Source organism: Sphaerodactylus townsendi, linkage group LG14 (genome assembly GCF_021028975.2).
Source record: "Sphaerodactylus townsendi isolate TG3544 linkage group LG14, MPM_Stown_v2.3, whole genome shotgun sequence".
In the NCBI taxonomy this organism is placed as follows: domain Eukaryota; kingdom Metazoa; phylum Chordata; class Lepidosauria; order Squamata; family Sphaerodactylidae; genus Sphaerodactylus; species Sphaerodactylus townsendi.
In genome coordinates, this window is record NC_059438.1 from 32,228,666 (window position 1) to 32,243,622 (window position 14,957).

Consider the following 14,957-nt stretch of genomic DNA (forward strand, 5'->3'; position numbering starts at 1 on the left):
GGAGGAGGAGGAGGAGAAGAAGGAGGAGGAGGAGGAGGAGGAGAAGGAGGAGAAGGAGGAGGAGAAGGAGGAGGAGAAGGAGGAGGAGAAGGAGGAGAGGAGGAATAGGAGGAGGAGAAGGAGGGTTGGATTTCTATCCCCCCTTTCTCTCCTTTAAGGAGACTCAAAAGGGCTGACAATCTCCTTTCCCTTCCCCCTCAAACACCCTGTCAGGTAGGTGGGGCTGAGAGAGCTCAGAAGAACTGTGACTACCCCAAGGTCACCCAGCTGGCGTGTGTGGGAGTGCATCTGAATTCCCCAGATAAGCCTCCACAGCTCAGATGGCAGAGCAGGGAATCAAACCTGGTTCCTCCAGATCAGAGTACACCTGCTCTTAACTACTACGACCCTGCTGCATGAGAGATGGCAATCCAATTATAGCAGTCTGGTGTGGCTCTCTTAAAAGCAGGTGGAGCGGTATGCTAAGAATATCTGAGCTACAGTGAGCGACCACTGAGCGCAGGCAGTCTTTTGAAGGCATTGCCAAGGGAGAAGGCCTGTCAGGGCAAGCAGTGGAGCACCCACCCACCCACCAGCTACTGGCTGTCTGCACGCACCTTTTGAGGCTGCACCCTATCCTCTGTCTCAGAAAAAGATGTTACTATGGTCAGTGGAGGTGCAGCAGTCAAGAAAATTGTATGCTTCCGCATTAGAATATAGTCCAAAACAAATATGAGAATTAACATTCATTTTTACACGCCGCCTTTGTCAAAACCATTATTTTGTGCATTACTGAACATGGTATTTTTTCATAGAAGAGCATATATAGTAGTATAATTAAACTGAATATGCCAAAATGTATTTTAACTTTCAAACTTTCACACGTATGGGGCGGAAAGCAGGGCTAGGTAAGCACTAGGATCCAGGCGGAGCAAGCTACAACAAAGAAGGTCCAGCATGTTGAGTTCTGCCACAGAACTCCCTACTAACATCTTCTTCTGAGACAGACTATAGTTGTCAGGAACTGGTTGCCAGCAACTTTATTTGGACTGGGATAAAAGGGTACTAGATTAAGCCATAATAGAGCACCTGGTTTTGCCACTATGTGAACTAGCATGCAGAAGGATCCTTGGGGATCTCAAGATATCCCTCCACCTCTCATCTAGCTAAGTCTGCAACCTGCGGCTCCCCAGATGTTCATGAACTACAAATCCCATCAGCCCCTGCCAGCATGGCCAATTACCTCACAGATGGCAAAAACCATGAAAGTGCAGAAAATGCAGGAACTCTAAATTTTATAAATGTGCCGAATAGTACAATTAGATATGCTAAGTTACATTATTAACAGTAGTCAAATAAGTTGAGGTTTGTCAGAAAGCGTTCTAAGTGTTTCTGTTTCTCCTCAGCATGACGTATCCCTCCTCCAAGAAGACACCCATATTTTCTTTTCAATGGACTCCATATTTGCAGAGGTTTTACATCTCTGTTGCTATCACAAACCTAAATTGTGACAAGTGCAAACTTACACGGTTACTCCAGTCCAGGGGTCTGCAACCTGCGGCTCTCCAGATGTTCATGGACTACAATTCCTATCAGCCCCTGCCAGCATGGTCAATTGGCCGCAGGTTGCAGACCCTTGCCTGGGTTTGCAGCTAACCAAACTTCAACAGTATCTGTTTATTATGTTGTTATTATGTATCTGTTTATTATGTTGTTAGCCGCCCTGAGCCCTTTGGGGATAGGGTGGGGATTAAATATAAAGTGAAATGAAAATGAAATGAAAGTATGTTCAAAATGTGCCACGTACTTGACCTATAAACCAGGACTTTTCAAGGAAAGTCAAAGCGTGCTATTTCAAATATTACATTCTGCTCTGATTTGCCGTGAAAGCAAAAAATCTCTAATGAAATAGCTGTAGAACAAGGAAGGAAGGGGAGCATATAAACCCGAGTACCTCTTTCACCTTGAGCCAAACCATGGTTTATTGTTAACCAAGCCAGAGTATTAAAAAAATATTACCTGATCCATTACAAATCGGGCACAACTTTAAAGCCATTTTGTTTTACAGCAATACTGGGAAGATACATTACACCAAGTTGTAAATATGCATGCTCATGGTTTGGAACCAGAGAATTGTGACTAGAGTGGAATATAGGGGTTGTAATTCCCACCAATTCTCCATTCCTACTGCAGCTCCTTGTGCCCCTGAAAACCTTCTCAGTGGACTCTCAATAATGGAATGGGATAAATGGGGTACAGGACTCCGAAGGAAGCACTAATCCCTGAGGGGGTTATTCCTGCCCATCTCCCCTATCACACTGCAGTCCTGCCCCCCACCCCATCACACTCCATGCCATTGCTAAGAGTCCCCTGACCCCCCAGGATAAGACTTTGGAACAGGAAACTGGGAAAGGAGAATCACCAAAGATTCACGGTCTTCAGGATCCAAGCTGCTGCGCTGCCCGTTCCGATCAAAAATGCATTTTTCGTGATAAAGGACGTAGAATTGTGGGAAACCAGCTGCCTGCTATCCTTATGAAAGGTTGTTTCTACATAGGGATGGTTTGTGCTGTTTTCCCCGTTGCTGGCGCAACCACCCAAGCTTGACTACAGTTTTTCTTGGAGCGTGGCAGGTCTGAGAAAGAGTGAAGAAAAGTTGGGAAAACCTTGGGGGATGCGGGGATTTATCGCAATGCTGTGGGAAAGGAGGGAAAAACCCCTCTTCACAAGAGCGCTGAGCTTGGGGCAGACAACCCATGCGGAAAAGGCCAGGAAGCCCCATCCAAAGTCCTTGGTAGCAGGATGCAGTAGCGGCGTTGCCCCACTGCCTCCAAGGAAGCTTTCTAGTTGCACAAGTGAGCAAAAAATGCATTTGGGTGGTGTAAGTCCAGGGGCAGGGGCAGAGGCTTAGCTAGGGGAAATGGAGCCCGGTGCAAAATCTGAGTTTTGCTGCCACCCGTATTTGTGTTTTTTGCTGCCCATGTTCGTTTGTGTTTTTTGATTTTAGTGTTTTTTCAGTTTACGGCCTGCAGGGGGCACAGTTTTTAGGCTAGCAGCATCAAATTTTCAGGGTATCTTTAGGAGACTATCCTGATGATACCAGCCAGGTTCGGTGAAGTTTGGTTCAGGGGATCCAAAGTTATGCACTCTCAAAGGTGTCTCCTATTAGCTCCCAGTGGAAACAACGGGGGCACCCCCTTTGAGAGTCCATAACTTTGGACCCCCTGAACCAAACCTCACCTAACTTGGGTGGTATCATTAGGAGTGTCCCCAGAAAACTCCCTAAAATTTTGGTGCTGCTAGCCTAAAAACTGCACCCCCAGCAGGCCAAAAACTGAAAAACACTAAAAAAATACAAAAAACAAATCTGAAATTTTTGCTGCCCCCCCAGGCGCGCGCCCAGTGCAACGCACTCCCCCCGGCCCCCTTGTAGCAGGGGTGCCACGAGCCCAGCCCCAAATCCCAGGTGAGAGCCAACTACTGTCGACTTTATCCCTGAAAACACCCCATCCTCACCCCTATGCTGACTCTTGATCAGGACACCAATGCACTCCTGCTGAGGCCCAGATTTCTGGGTTTGGTGGTGGTGGGGCTGAGGGACAGGCGGCTTCCAGCTCTTCTGCCTCCTCTGCCAGAATAAGTGCCCCAGGGAGGGCAAACACACTGGCGCAAGGTTGCACCGCTCCCTCAAGCCATTTTGGCCCCCTCATTCTAGATGAGGCTGCAAGTCACATTCTGCGCTTCTTGAACGCACAGTTGGCTGAACCAGGATTGTGTTCTAAAACAATCTTTCTGTTGCTGTGGTACTCGGCCATTCGCTAACAGGCAAAATGTCTTTTATTTAAGGAGCCAGTACTGCTGCTCATAAATAAACCCAAGCGTTTATCAAGGAAACCGACAGCAGCTCGGATCCTAATATGTCTGGGTGATTCTCTGGCGGACTCATTATATAATAAGCAAGGTCAACAGAGCTGCAAGCATTAATTGGCATTAACGTTATTTTGAAAAGTGAGAATCAGGGCATTCTTATTCTCGGGAGATACTGTGATCTCTCCAAAGCCCTTCCAAATGCTTCCAAGGATCAGTGCTTTGTAGGATGAGGAGAACCATTGTCTGACATTTTCATACGTCACAGGATAGAAAAGCACCCCAATGGTATACTCAACAGATTCCTGAGACTATTTTACTTCCTAGGTGCGTCTTTATTCAGGGAAAACTGTGAGTGATAAGTGGCTCTATTTTGGGCATTTGTTTAATCGTGCGCAGGTGGCAATATCCCAAAAGGGTCAAGTTGTACGGCCGCTTGCCTCTGCTTTCTACCCCCGAACATGCAACTAGGGTGGAAATTCATCCCAGAGACGGTTCACCAAAAGCTCACAAATCAGCTGGCCACAAAAGAATACAACCACACTATGAAGCCCAACTTTTGTCCCAGCTACTCTTCAGAGGAAGCTGCTGCTGGCCTCTCTCCTTCCCCTCTGCAGACGGCCGGCCTCTGGTGGATCCTGGGCAGGAGGGGCCGAGGGACTCACGCTTGTTCTTCTCCTTCCACAAAAAGGCCGGCCAGAACTTTGTGACCTACCAAGCCAAACGCAACCCTGCAGTCATGTATTTTGACCTGCCAAGTGCTTTAACAGCTCTCCTGCCTTGCCAGGAAAGGAAGGGATACCCCCCTCCTTTCAGCCAGCTTTGGAACTGAGTTCAGTAAACCAAGCTATTTTGCTGAAATAGCAGGAAAGCCACTTCTTTGTGGGGGTAGCTCCATTCCACGGTGTCAGGGTGCTGCTTGATAATGTCCTTGGTTTATGAACGTCTTCTCCCAGCCCCCTTGAATCTCGGAAAAAGAAGAAAAGTTGGTGTCTATACCCCACTATTCTCTCCTGTAAAGAGTCTCAAAGCGGTTTACAACAGCCTTCCCCTCCTCTCCCCACAAAAGACACCTTGTGAGGTAGGTGGGGCTGATTCTGAGAGAACTGTGACTAGCCCTAGGTCACCCAGTAGGCTTTTTGTGTTCACCTTGTTCACCAGATAAGAGTCTGTTGCTCATGTGGAGGAGAGAGGAATCAAACCTGGTTCTCTGCCGCCTGAGCTGTGGAAGCTTATCTGGGGAATTCAGATTAGCCTGTACACTCCCACACACGCCAGCTGGGTGACCTTGGGTTAGTCACAGCTTCTCGGAGCTCTCTCAGCCCCACCTACCTCACAGGGTGTTTATTGTGAGGGAGGAAGGGCAAGGAGATTGTAAGCCCCTCTGAGTCTCCTGCAGGAGAGAAAGGGGGGGGATATAAATCCAAACTCTTCTTCTACTCTTCTACTCGTCGTCATCGTCATCGTCGTCTTCTTCTTCGTCTTCTTCTTCTTCGTCTTCTTCTTCTCCTTCTTCTTCTTCCAGATTAGAGTCCACCCCTCTGAACCAATACACTACACTGGCTCCTAGCAAGCTGCAGCTTCTCTTAGCAGGCTTCAGCACTCACAGGTGTGGAGGAAGGTCAGCCTTTCCCCCACCCTCTGAATGCACCTTTGGCAGGATCCCAGGCAACAGCAGAGCAACTGTCCCGGGTAACTAAATCTTCAAGCTTCTGGAGCCTCAGCTACTCCAGAAATAGTGTTCAAAGTGCTACTGGGAAGACAGAAAGACAGAGAGAGAAAGAGAGAACTCTTCATTCATCCATCACCACCTGCCACCACAGTCATCTAGGGGAGGGTTGGTGTCCTCGCCTGCCAGGCTCCCAGAGAGTCAGGCCCCAGCTAACAGCATGCACAGAAGCAAGAGGCGGGCGAGAGCAATCTTACTCTATGTCCAGAGAAACAGAGTCCAAGCAGGTCTGGTAAGAGGCAGTCAAGGGTCCAAGAAAGGTCAGATCAGGCAATCCAGTCCAAGTCAGGGGTTCGAGGAATCAGTCTGCATGCAGGCGTGGCAGAAAGCTGTCAGGCTTTCAACAAGGTTGCTCCTGCAACTTCCGCTTCCTGAAGCAGTCTCTTATAAGCCTGCGCTGTGGATCAGTCCGGATCCTGAGCTGACTCACAGCATTCTCCGTGCTGCCTTAGGGAGTCCAGGCATGCACTGCGCCGGGGGCAAATCCTCAGCTGCCTGACAGACTCAGGTGAGCTGGGCGGACTGCTAGGCTGGCCCTCAGTAGCTTGAGGCGGCTCTGCCTGGCTTCCAACTCTTCTTGGGCCAGCTCTGCCTGCAACCTGTGAGGCTTCTGGCTGTGCTTGAGGTTCAGTTGACTGAGGCTCCAGCCCAGTGGGGGTCATCCTGCCAGTGCTCCTCAGGCCTTCTTTTTCTGTGAAGACGTGAGCATGGACTGATGTGTCTTGCGGGTTGGCATTGGATGTGTTTTGCTGTACTGGTTTGTTTTGTAGCTGCGGTGTTCTTCTAACATGCCAATAAAAGCTTTCTGTTTCAGTCCTGTTTCAGTGCTCCTCATCAGAGGACTCCTGGGCTCATTCCGCACATGCAGAATAATGCACTTTCAAACTGCTTTCAATGCTCTTTGAAGCTGTGCGGAATGGCAAAATCCACTTGCAAACAGTTGTGAAAGTGGTTTGAAAATGCATTATTTTGCATGTGCGGAAGGGGTCCTGGCTGGCTGATTCTGAGCCCATGACAGTTGAAGGGAATTTTTCCTCTGGTTTAAACAGATAAGAAGTCTCCGGTTATATTACACTACCGGGACAGGAGAAAAGGATGACCTGCCACATACAAGAAGATCCTCAAGCCTCCAGTAGATACCACATGTGGGCTTGAGTTTGCCAGTCACAAATTTTGCAGGCCTGCCTTAGAATCTTAACGTTCAAACATGGCCATTTGGGGTCTCTGCTAGGGAGACCTGTAAGGCATGCATACATAAATAAAGCAAAACAAAAAAGCCTGATTTGTGCTACCACTATTTTCCAAGGGAATAGCTAGCTCTTACATCACCATTCCATCGTTGCTGTTTTCTCTAAGTGCGAGGCCATGAAAATATGGCCATTTTGTTTATTTTTTGCCACCGACGGAACATAAATAAAAACAGCCACAAGTTGCAAGTTTGGCCACCGTTTCAAGTCACTATACTGTCCCAGCTGGTTGAGGCAAAATCTCTTTCTGCTCTCCTCAGCAGTGCGGCCTGGTCTCACAGCGTGGGGCCTGGTCCGGGCTCCTGTTTCATGAGGCGATACCGATCGGCTCCCCCACAACACACTGCCATTGTTATAGACCATAGCAGTGGGGTTTCTCCTCGATTTATCCTGTGGTTTCATGAACCACAATTATACTAACTACTGCCATGAGGTCAAAAGTATGTTGAATTTACCTCTGAAACAAGGGTCCGACCAAACATAATAACAGAATATTTTCTTCAAGTGGGTGTATGTAAAAATTAGCTTGTGTTTATGCTTTCAATATTTTATCCAAATGAAAGGCTCTGTGTGTGCGGATCCACAACAACTGTTGTAATAAGAGAGCAAAGAAGAAAACCGCAGGTTTTCCTTTCCCAAATGCTGCCAACTTTGGCTTCTCGCAAGGAGAGGGCTGCACGTTATCCCGGAATGGCAGCCCGGTCTTTCCCCTTCAACACCACCGGCGTTTTGGTTATGGGGCTGGCTGCCAGATGGATGCTAATGCAACACAGAAGCTTTACTGCACAGGTCTTTCGACTCAATTTAATCAGGCAAGTGTTCAATGACACACCATCCTCAGAACCCCTTTTGCAACCGACAACACAAAAACATATGTGCGAGAACTGAGTGTAGCTGAAGAATAAGACTGCGCTGGCAGCGGTTCTGAAACCACTTATTCTGAAGTGGTTCCAGAAACTTCCACATGGCCACACTACAGTTGCTTCTCCCTCCCGAGCACAAATGAAACTGACAGAGAGTTGTTACTAAATTTAATATTTGACCAGCAGTGAATCATTAATTGATTGGGATGAGAGGGAAATCTTAGCAGAAGTTCTCCACTGATTTCTGAAGGAGAAAAAGAAGATCCACTTTCTTTGCTCCTAAGACAATTTCTTACAATCCATGGCTCCCAGACTGGATGCATTATGTGAATTAGCTTTGTCTGGTACAAAGCAGCATGGTTTAAGCTGTAGCCTCAGTAACTGTGATCAATGACAAATGAATAGGGTTTTCCCAATGGGAAGAAGCTATCCACAAAGTATATGCTTAGTGCAAATGGCGTGCATTAGAATATCTGAGTTCACAGGGAAAGCACAGTCGCATTCAATATGAATCGTTGGATATTAAAGCAAATGCAAAAGCAAATAGAACAAAAAGCCATTGCCAGATCATGAAGATTTTAATAAAATCAAGCCACAGGGGATCTCTCTCACCTGAACGACACCCCCGCCTCCAGCACCAATTCATGTCAGAGCTGCAGGATGACTTTCCCATGATACCCTAGGTCCGTGGTGGCGAACCTTTGGCACTCCAGATGTTATGGACTACAATTCCCATCAGCCCTTGCCAGCATGGCCAATTGCTATGCTGGCAGGGGCTGATGGGAATTGTAGTCCATAACATCTGGAGTGCCAAAGGTTCGCCACCACGGACCTAGGTAGAATTTATTCACATATCACATTGGTGGTACCACTATTTTGGTTCTGTCATCCTATTTAACAATCATAGTAAAGAATCCCCCATCCTGGTAGCACCAACTCTGCGATTAAAAATCTTACAAGTCATACCACCCCAGTGCCACCCACAGCGACACTCAAAACCATTCGGAGGATTCCTCCAAAGACCAAAAGAAGGAACACTGAGGGAAAGCCAACAAGAGTCTTCAAAAATGCCCCAAACTTTTTGGGGGGTGGGAAGAGTCTCCCCCATTTCATAAGCAACGTTTGAAGAAATTTTGGGGTTCCCTCTTAAACAGAATGTCTGAGGAACTTCGATGGAAGCTACATCAAATTTTTCAAAGGGCTTTTGCAGTAATCCTCTCCTCCATGCACTGCTGCCGTGTGCGGCTGCAGATAATTGCCACAAGGCCCAGCTTCTAGGTTTGGGCACTACGGAGACTGGCCGCTGAGGTAAATTCCTTGGCGTTGGCATCTATGCCACTTTACATGATGTTGCTGACACGGATGCTAGTGCAACCATTCCACCATTTCCAGTGTGGCTTCGCCTCTCCTTTTCTTTGGATTGTACAGTTAAACACTAATCAAACCACCACACTGGCCTGTCAGCTCTTGCCAATGCATCCAAAGGGGGCAAGTAAACGAGAGCCCCGAGGGGGGGAGGGCAAGGGAGGCTTAGTGGGTAAATCAAGTTTGGCGTAGGAGGTTAAGAGCTTGTGTATCTAATCTGGAGGAACCGGGTTTGATTCCCCGCTCTGCCGCCTGAGCTGTGGAGGCTTATCTGGGGAATTCAGATTAGCCTGTACACTCCCACACACGCCAGCTGGGTGACCTTGGGCTAGTCACAGCTTCTCAGAGCTCTCTCAGCCCCACCCACATCACAGGGTGTTTGTTGTGAGGGGGGAAGGGCAAGGAGATTGTAAGCCCCCTTGAGTCTCCTGCAGGAGAAAGGGGGGATATAAATCCAAACTCCTCCTCCTCCTCCTCCTCCTCCATTAAATCTTCTCATCCTTCTGAATCTGAATATCACTGGATGTTAGAATGAATACACTTTGTAAGAAGTTTCTAAATCGTCAGCAGTCTTACACCGAGGTATTTCCACTGGAATTTATCCACCAGTCTGAAGAACAGAATCCCCTACTGTTCCTTCATTAGAAAATCACCAGATAGATAAGCCAAAAATATTTTTTTTCCACTGGTCAAACTCTATAAAGTTTGCCAAGCTGACGAGCCGCTTCCTAGCCTCCCTACCTGTTTATTTCAGCTGACCAGTCAGATGTGAGCTGAAGTCAAAGCTCCAGGGCCAGCTACAATGACCAAGTTTGGTTCGACTCCGTTGCAAACCCTAATCCAAAGGGACAACATTGATTCTCGGCTGTTCAGAATGCGAGAAAACAAGACAGAACAAAGACCAACCAGGCCCATTTATTTCAAGGCACTCCAAGAACATGTAGATTCTTCACCCGATTACTACCCTTCAAAAGAAGCATCAGTGAAGATCATCTCAGCATGAGATTATGGGATTTAAATGTTGGTCAAACAGATTATAGATGTGCTAAAAACAAAAAACAGCCTTCATTTCCTTTTGAAGTTTCTTTTTGCCTCCAGTGTATTTGCATGGATGCTATTCTATGTCTTATAATTTTCCATTAAACAAGTATGTTATTAAAAATAGAATTCAGAATAGCAAAAATAGAATTCAGAATAGCAGGAAGCCAAGAAACCACACACGATAAGAATTTAAAAAAACGAATCCTGAAATGCACAAATATTTAGGTTTTGATTAAAGGGTAAAGCAAAGTGTAATTTTTTTTCTGCTGATCACAGCAACCATGATAAGGTAGGCTTTTTGTGGTAAATTACCATATCAGAATACTACAACTGGAGGTACGATAGTGGGATCTTTAACACACTTAAACGTCTGGTTTTGTTCTCTGAAACTGATAAATTAACCTCTCCTTGTACTTGCTCAAGACAACAAAACCTTTCTCAAGACAACAAAACAGCTCTACATGACTCCCCACTAAGAAACATTTGTATGTATTCCCCCTCCCACTCCCAATGCCATTTACACTAGAATAAATTAATTACAAGTTTAGAACATTACTAAAAGGATACAAGGATTATTGTCATCGATGCTGCAGTTATCCAGTATCAGTGGGATACCATCTAGTTCATAAACCTGTAAGAAAAAAAAAGGGGGGGGGGAAGCATTTCATAAAATATTACTCTCTGTTTGGTTAGTAGGCAATAAAGATCTACAACCCTAACCCAGGTGAGCTCTATGCAGCTATAACCAGATACAACCATGGTTATCCGGAGAACAGGATGCAAAACCATGGCTGGAAGTGGATTTGAACACTATGATTTGCATTAACCACAGTTATTTTCACTAAGTTATTTATAGCTGTACCAAACGATTCTTGGCTTCCACAGCCTTTCTGCTTGCTATGAGACAAGTAGTTCTCACTGGTGTCTAGAGATGTCAAAGCTTGTGGGGGGGGGGGGCACACACACCATTTTTTTCCTGTGGTATTTTTTAATTTCAGTGGGGAAAAGCAGCCATTTGAGGGCACAAATGAATTTTAAAATTTTGTTCCCCACTGGAATAAGTAGAGTAACATCCTTCTGGAGAAAAGATGTTACTCAAAATATGCAATATGAAGATGGTTCTGTAACTACCTACAGCACGATAATTATAATTTTGGTGCACACTACAGACATATACAACACATTCTTAAATTCGTTATTTAAATGAGTAATTTTGTCCACAATTGCTATACTATGTGTATGATGATAGAAGAGGTCCTTCTCAAAATGAAAATTATTTTTTATTATAGAATTTATGTTTTCTAGTTTCAATCCCCCCTTACCTCACAGATGGCAAAAACCATGAAAGTGCAGAAAATGCAGGAACTCTGAATTCCAATGTGCCAAACAGTACAATTAGATATGCTAAGTTACATTATTAACAGCAGTCAAATAAGTTGAGGTTAGTCAGAAGGTGTTCTACATGTTTCTGTTTCTCCTCGGCATGACATATCCCTCCTCCAAGAAGACACCCATATTTTCTTTTCAATGGACTCCACATTTGTGGAGGTTTTACATCTTTGTTGCTATCACAAACCTAAATTGTGACAAGCAGTGCAAACTTATACGGTTACTCCAGTCCAGGGGTCTGCAACCTGCGGCTCTCCAGATGTTCATGGACTACAATTCCCATCAGCCCCTGCCAACATGGCCAATTGGCCATGCTGGCAGGGGATGATGGGAATTGTAGTCCATGAACACCTGGAAAACTGCAGGTTGCAGACCCCTGCTCTTGTCCAAGCCCATTGAGCTTAATAGGATTACATTGGAATATTGTATAGGACTGCACTATTAACATGCCTTTTGGCAGGATTTCTGCAACAAACAACATGTAATACCCAATGTACTCAGCCCAAGTGCTATATTGCAATATAAAAATGTGCTCTGTCAATTAAGGCAATCCACAGTCTTATGTAACAGTACTAGAGCAGTGATGGCAAACCTATGGCACAGGTGCCAGAGGTGGCACTCGGAGCCCTCTCTGTGGGCACGCACCCACAGAGTTCATCATGTGCACTGTGGTGAGCAGGGAGGACTTGGCTGGAGGGCCTGGTGCCTGTGCTCTGGGTGGCTGCTGCCCAAGGGTGGGGGGTAGTGCAGAGGAGGCAGAGATGCTAGAGGGGCACAGAATAGTGTGTGCGGGACTTGCTGGAGGCTAGAGCAGGCTGGCCCCTGCTCGAGCGGGTGGGGCGGAGGAAGAGGGAGCCAACCGTTTTTTTCTAAACTAAAACCTCAGCATTCAGGTTAAATTGCCGGGTTGGCACTTTGTGATAAATAAGTGGAGTTTGGATTGCAATTTGGGCACTTGGTCTCAAAAAGGTTCGCCATCACTGTACTAGAGGGACAGAAGGACATCTGGGTGAACTTCTCTACTGGAAGAAGAAGAGTTGTTTTTTATACCCTGTTTTTTGCTACTGTGTCTCAAGGCAGCTTACAACCGCCTTCCCTTCCACCACACTTTATAAGATAGATGGGGCTGAGAGAGTTCTTGGAGAACAGTGACTGGCCCAGGGTCACACCACAGACTTCATGTGGAGGAGAGGGGAAACTGACTCATGTTCTCAAGATTAGAGTCTGCTGCTCTTCACAACTAGCCTACATTGGCTCTCTTGTCTGTAAAACACTTTAAAATGTTTCTGTTGGCAGATTTTTGTGCTGTCTTCCTTATACAGTCACTAAATATATACTGCCTTAAGTCACGGTGATAGGAAACCAAGCAGATTCCCATTAGAATTTAATCTTTTCGCTCTGTGACACTCTCATAACCTCCATTCCCACCCCCACCCTCCTACACACATCCGCACTATTTGCCTTGCAAGAAAAATGCAGATGCCGTATAGCAGCAGTTCTGAACCTGTGGGTCACGACCCCTTTAGGGGTCGAATGACCCTTTCACAGGGGTCGCCTAAAACCATTGGAAAACACATATTTCCAATGGTCTTAGGAACCGAGACACAAATAATTTTATGGTTGGGGGTCACCACAACATGAGGAACTGTATTAAAGGGTTCCGGTATTAGGAAGGTTGAGAACCACTGCCATATAGGCACCTGGCTATTTCCCCTCTTCTGAAGATGGTGGATTGAGATCATGAAAATGACGTGCAGCGCAAGGGTTAAGCACAACTGGGACTAAAGAGTGACTCTCCCATCACCCACCTATTTAAGGCCTCACGTGACGAAAATGCACTTTCAGGAAAAGATTCTAGTTTAGCTGTAGGCTAAAACTGGAAATAATGTGTACTTCTAGCTGTAAGGAGTTCCACAGATTCCTGTGCTATGGGCACAGATTCCCTTGCAAGGGGACCACCCGGTCTCTTGACTACCCCATGAGAATGCGGATGGACATTCCCTGCAAAATGGCTTTTCCCACCTAAAGCATAGGTGTCAAACTTGTGGCCCTCCAGATGTTATGGACTACAGTTCCCATCATCCCCTGCCAGCATCATGCTGGCAGTGGATGATGGGAACTGTAGCCTATAACATCTGGAGGGCCGCAAGTTTGACACCTGTGACCTAGAGAGAACTCTAGGCTAAAAAAAAGGTGTGGCAGATCACCTGAAAGCATTTCCAGCCCCTCTTGAGCCAGTTCAACGTCTTCCTAGCAAAAACGCAAAGATGAGAGAGCGGAATGACTGATTACAAGCCAACTGGAAAAGAACCAAATGACAGCTGGGTGTCATTTTGGTTCAGTGCAGAATTAATCCTGCTAATAACTTAACCATAGACAAAGTATTAGGAACACTGCCGGTTCACATGCAGTTTGCAGGCTGATTCCTCAACCCGACGAAGACATCAGGAGGGCCCCAGAATTATATCACTCTGTAAAATGTAAAGAAGAGTTTGGATTTATACCCCACCTTTCCCTCCTGGAAGGAATCTCCAAGTGGCTTACAAGCTCCTTTCCCTTCCTCTCCCCACAACAGACCCCTTGTGAGGCAGGTGGGGCTGAGAGAGTTCAGAAGAACTGTGACTGGCCCGAGGTCACCCAGCAGGAATGTAGGAGTGCGGAAACACACCTGGTTCACAGGAAGGGGATACCCATCCCTCCCATGCTGCAAACGGGGAGGGGGGAGAGGTAGAACTGGGAAATGTAATCTTATATTTAGGATATGGTATATTTATGGAGGATAGCTTCTAGCCATGGCAACTAAAGGGAACCTTCACATTCAGAGGCAGCCAGCCTCTGAATCCCAGTGCTAGGAGGAAACATCAGGGGGAGGCCTCAACTGTGACTAGCCCAAGGTCACCCAGCAGGCTTCACGTGTAGGAGTGGGGAAACAAATCCAATTCACCAGATTAAAGTCCATAACAGTCCATAACATTAAAGTCCGTCGCTTATGTGGAGGAAGGGGGAATCAACTCCAGTTCTCCAGATTAGAGTCCACCACTCTTAACCACTACACCATGCTGGCTCTGAACAGAAATGTTCAGGTGAACATTCTCATGGCAGAATCAGAACTGTATCAAGACAAAATAGTCCAGGCAGACACCTTCATTGCAGTGATTACTGTTATAACCTATTCTTGTAAGTATCTTTTAGCTTTTACTGTATAGTCAGTCCCACAATATGCATTTCTCACAATTACCTTTGCCTCAGGCAGTTTGCTATTAACATTGTTGCTTGCATTTCCTTTGAATTTTTCATTCCTAATCTTACTGCATTGTTCATGGGACATCTCATATTATTGTATCATTACATCTCTCTCTTTATTTTGTCATATCTCAGGAATCTCAGTGGGAAAGGAGGGCCATAAATAAGCCAAATTAAATAAAATAAGCCACGCTTCATATATTAGGAATGGGCTGTGAGCTCAAATGTTTCCTC

The 14,957-nt window shown here is 46.1% G+C and overlaps 1 protein-coding gene across 1 annotated transcript in view; it reads right to left on the reverse strand.

Moving 5' to 3' along the window:
- The window catches only part of ATXN10 (ataxin 10), a 74,209-nt gene that overhangs the window by 10,909 nt on the left and 48,343 nt on the right, over positions 1–14,957 (reverse strand). The window contains exon 10 of the mRNA XM_048516005.1: positions 10,659–10,722. Within this exon, the coding sequence (XP_048371962.1) occupies positions 10,659–10,722 (64 nt within the window). The remainder of the gene's footprint in view (positions 1–10,658; positions 10,723–14,957) is intronic.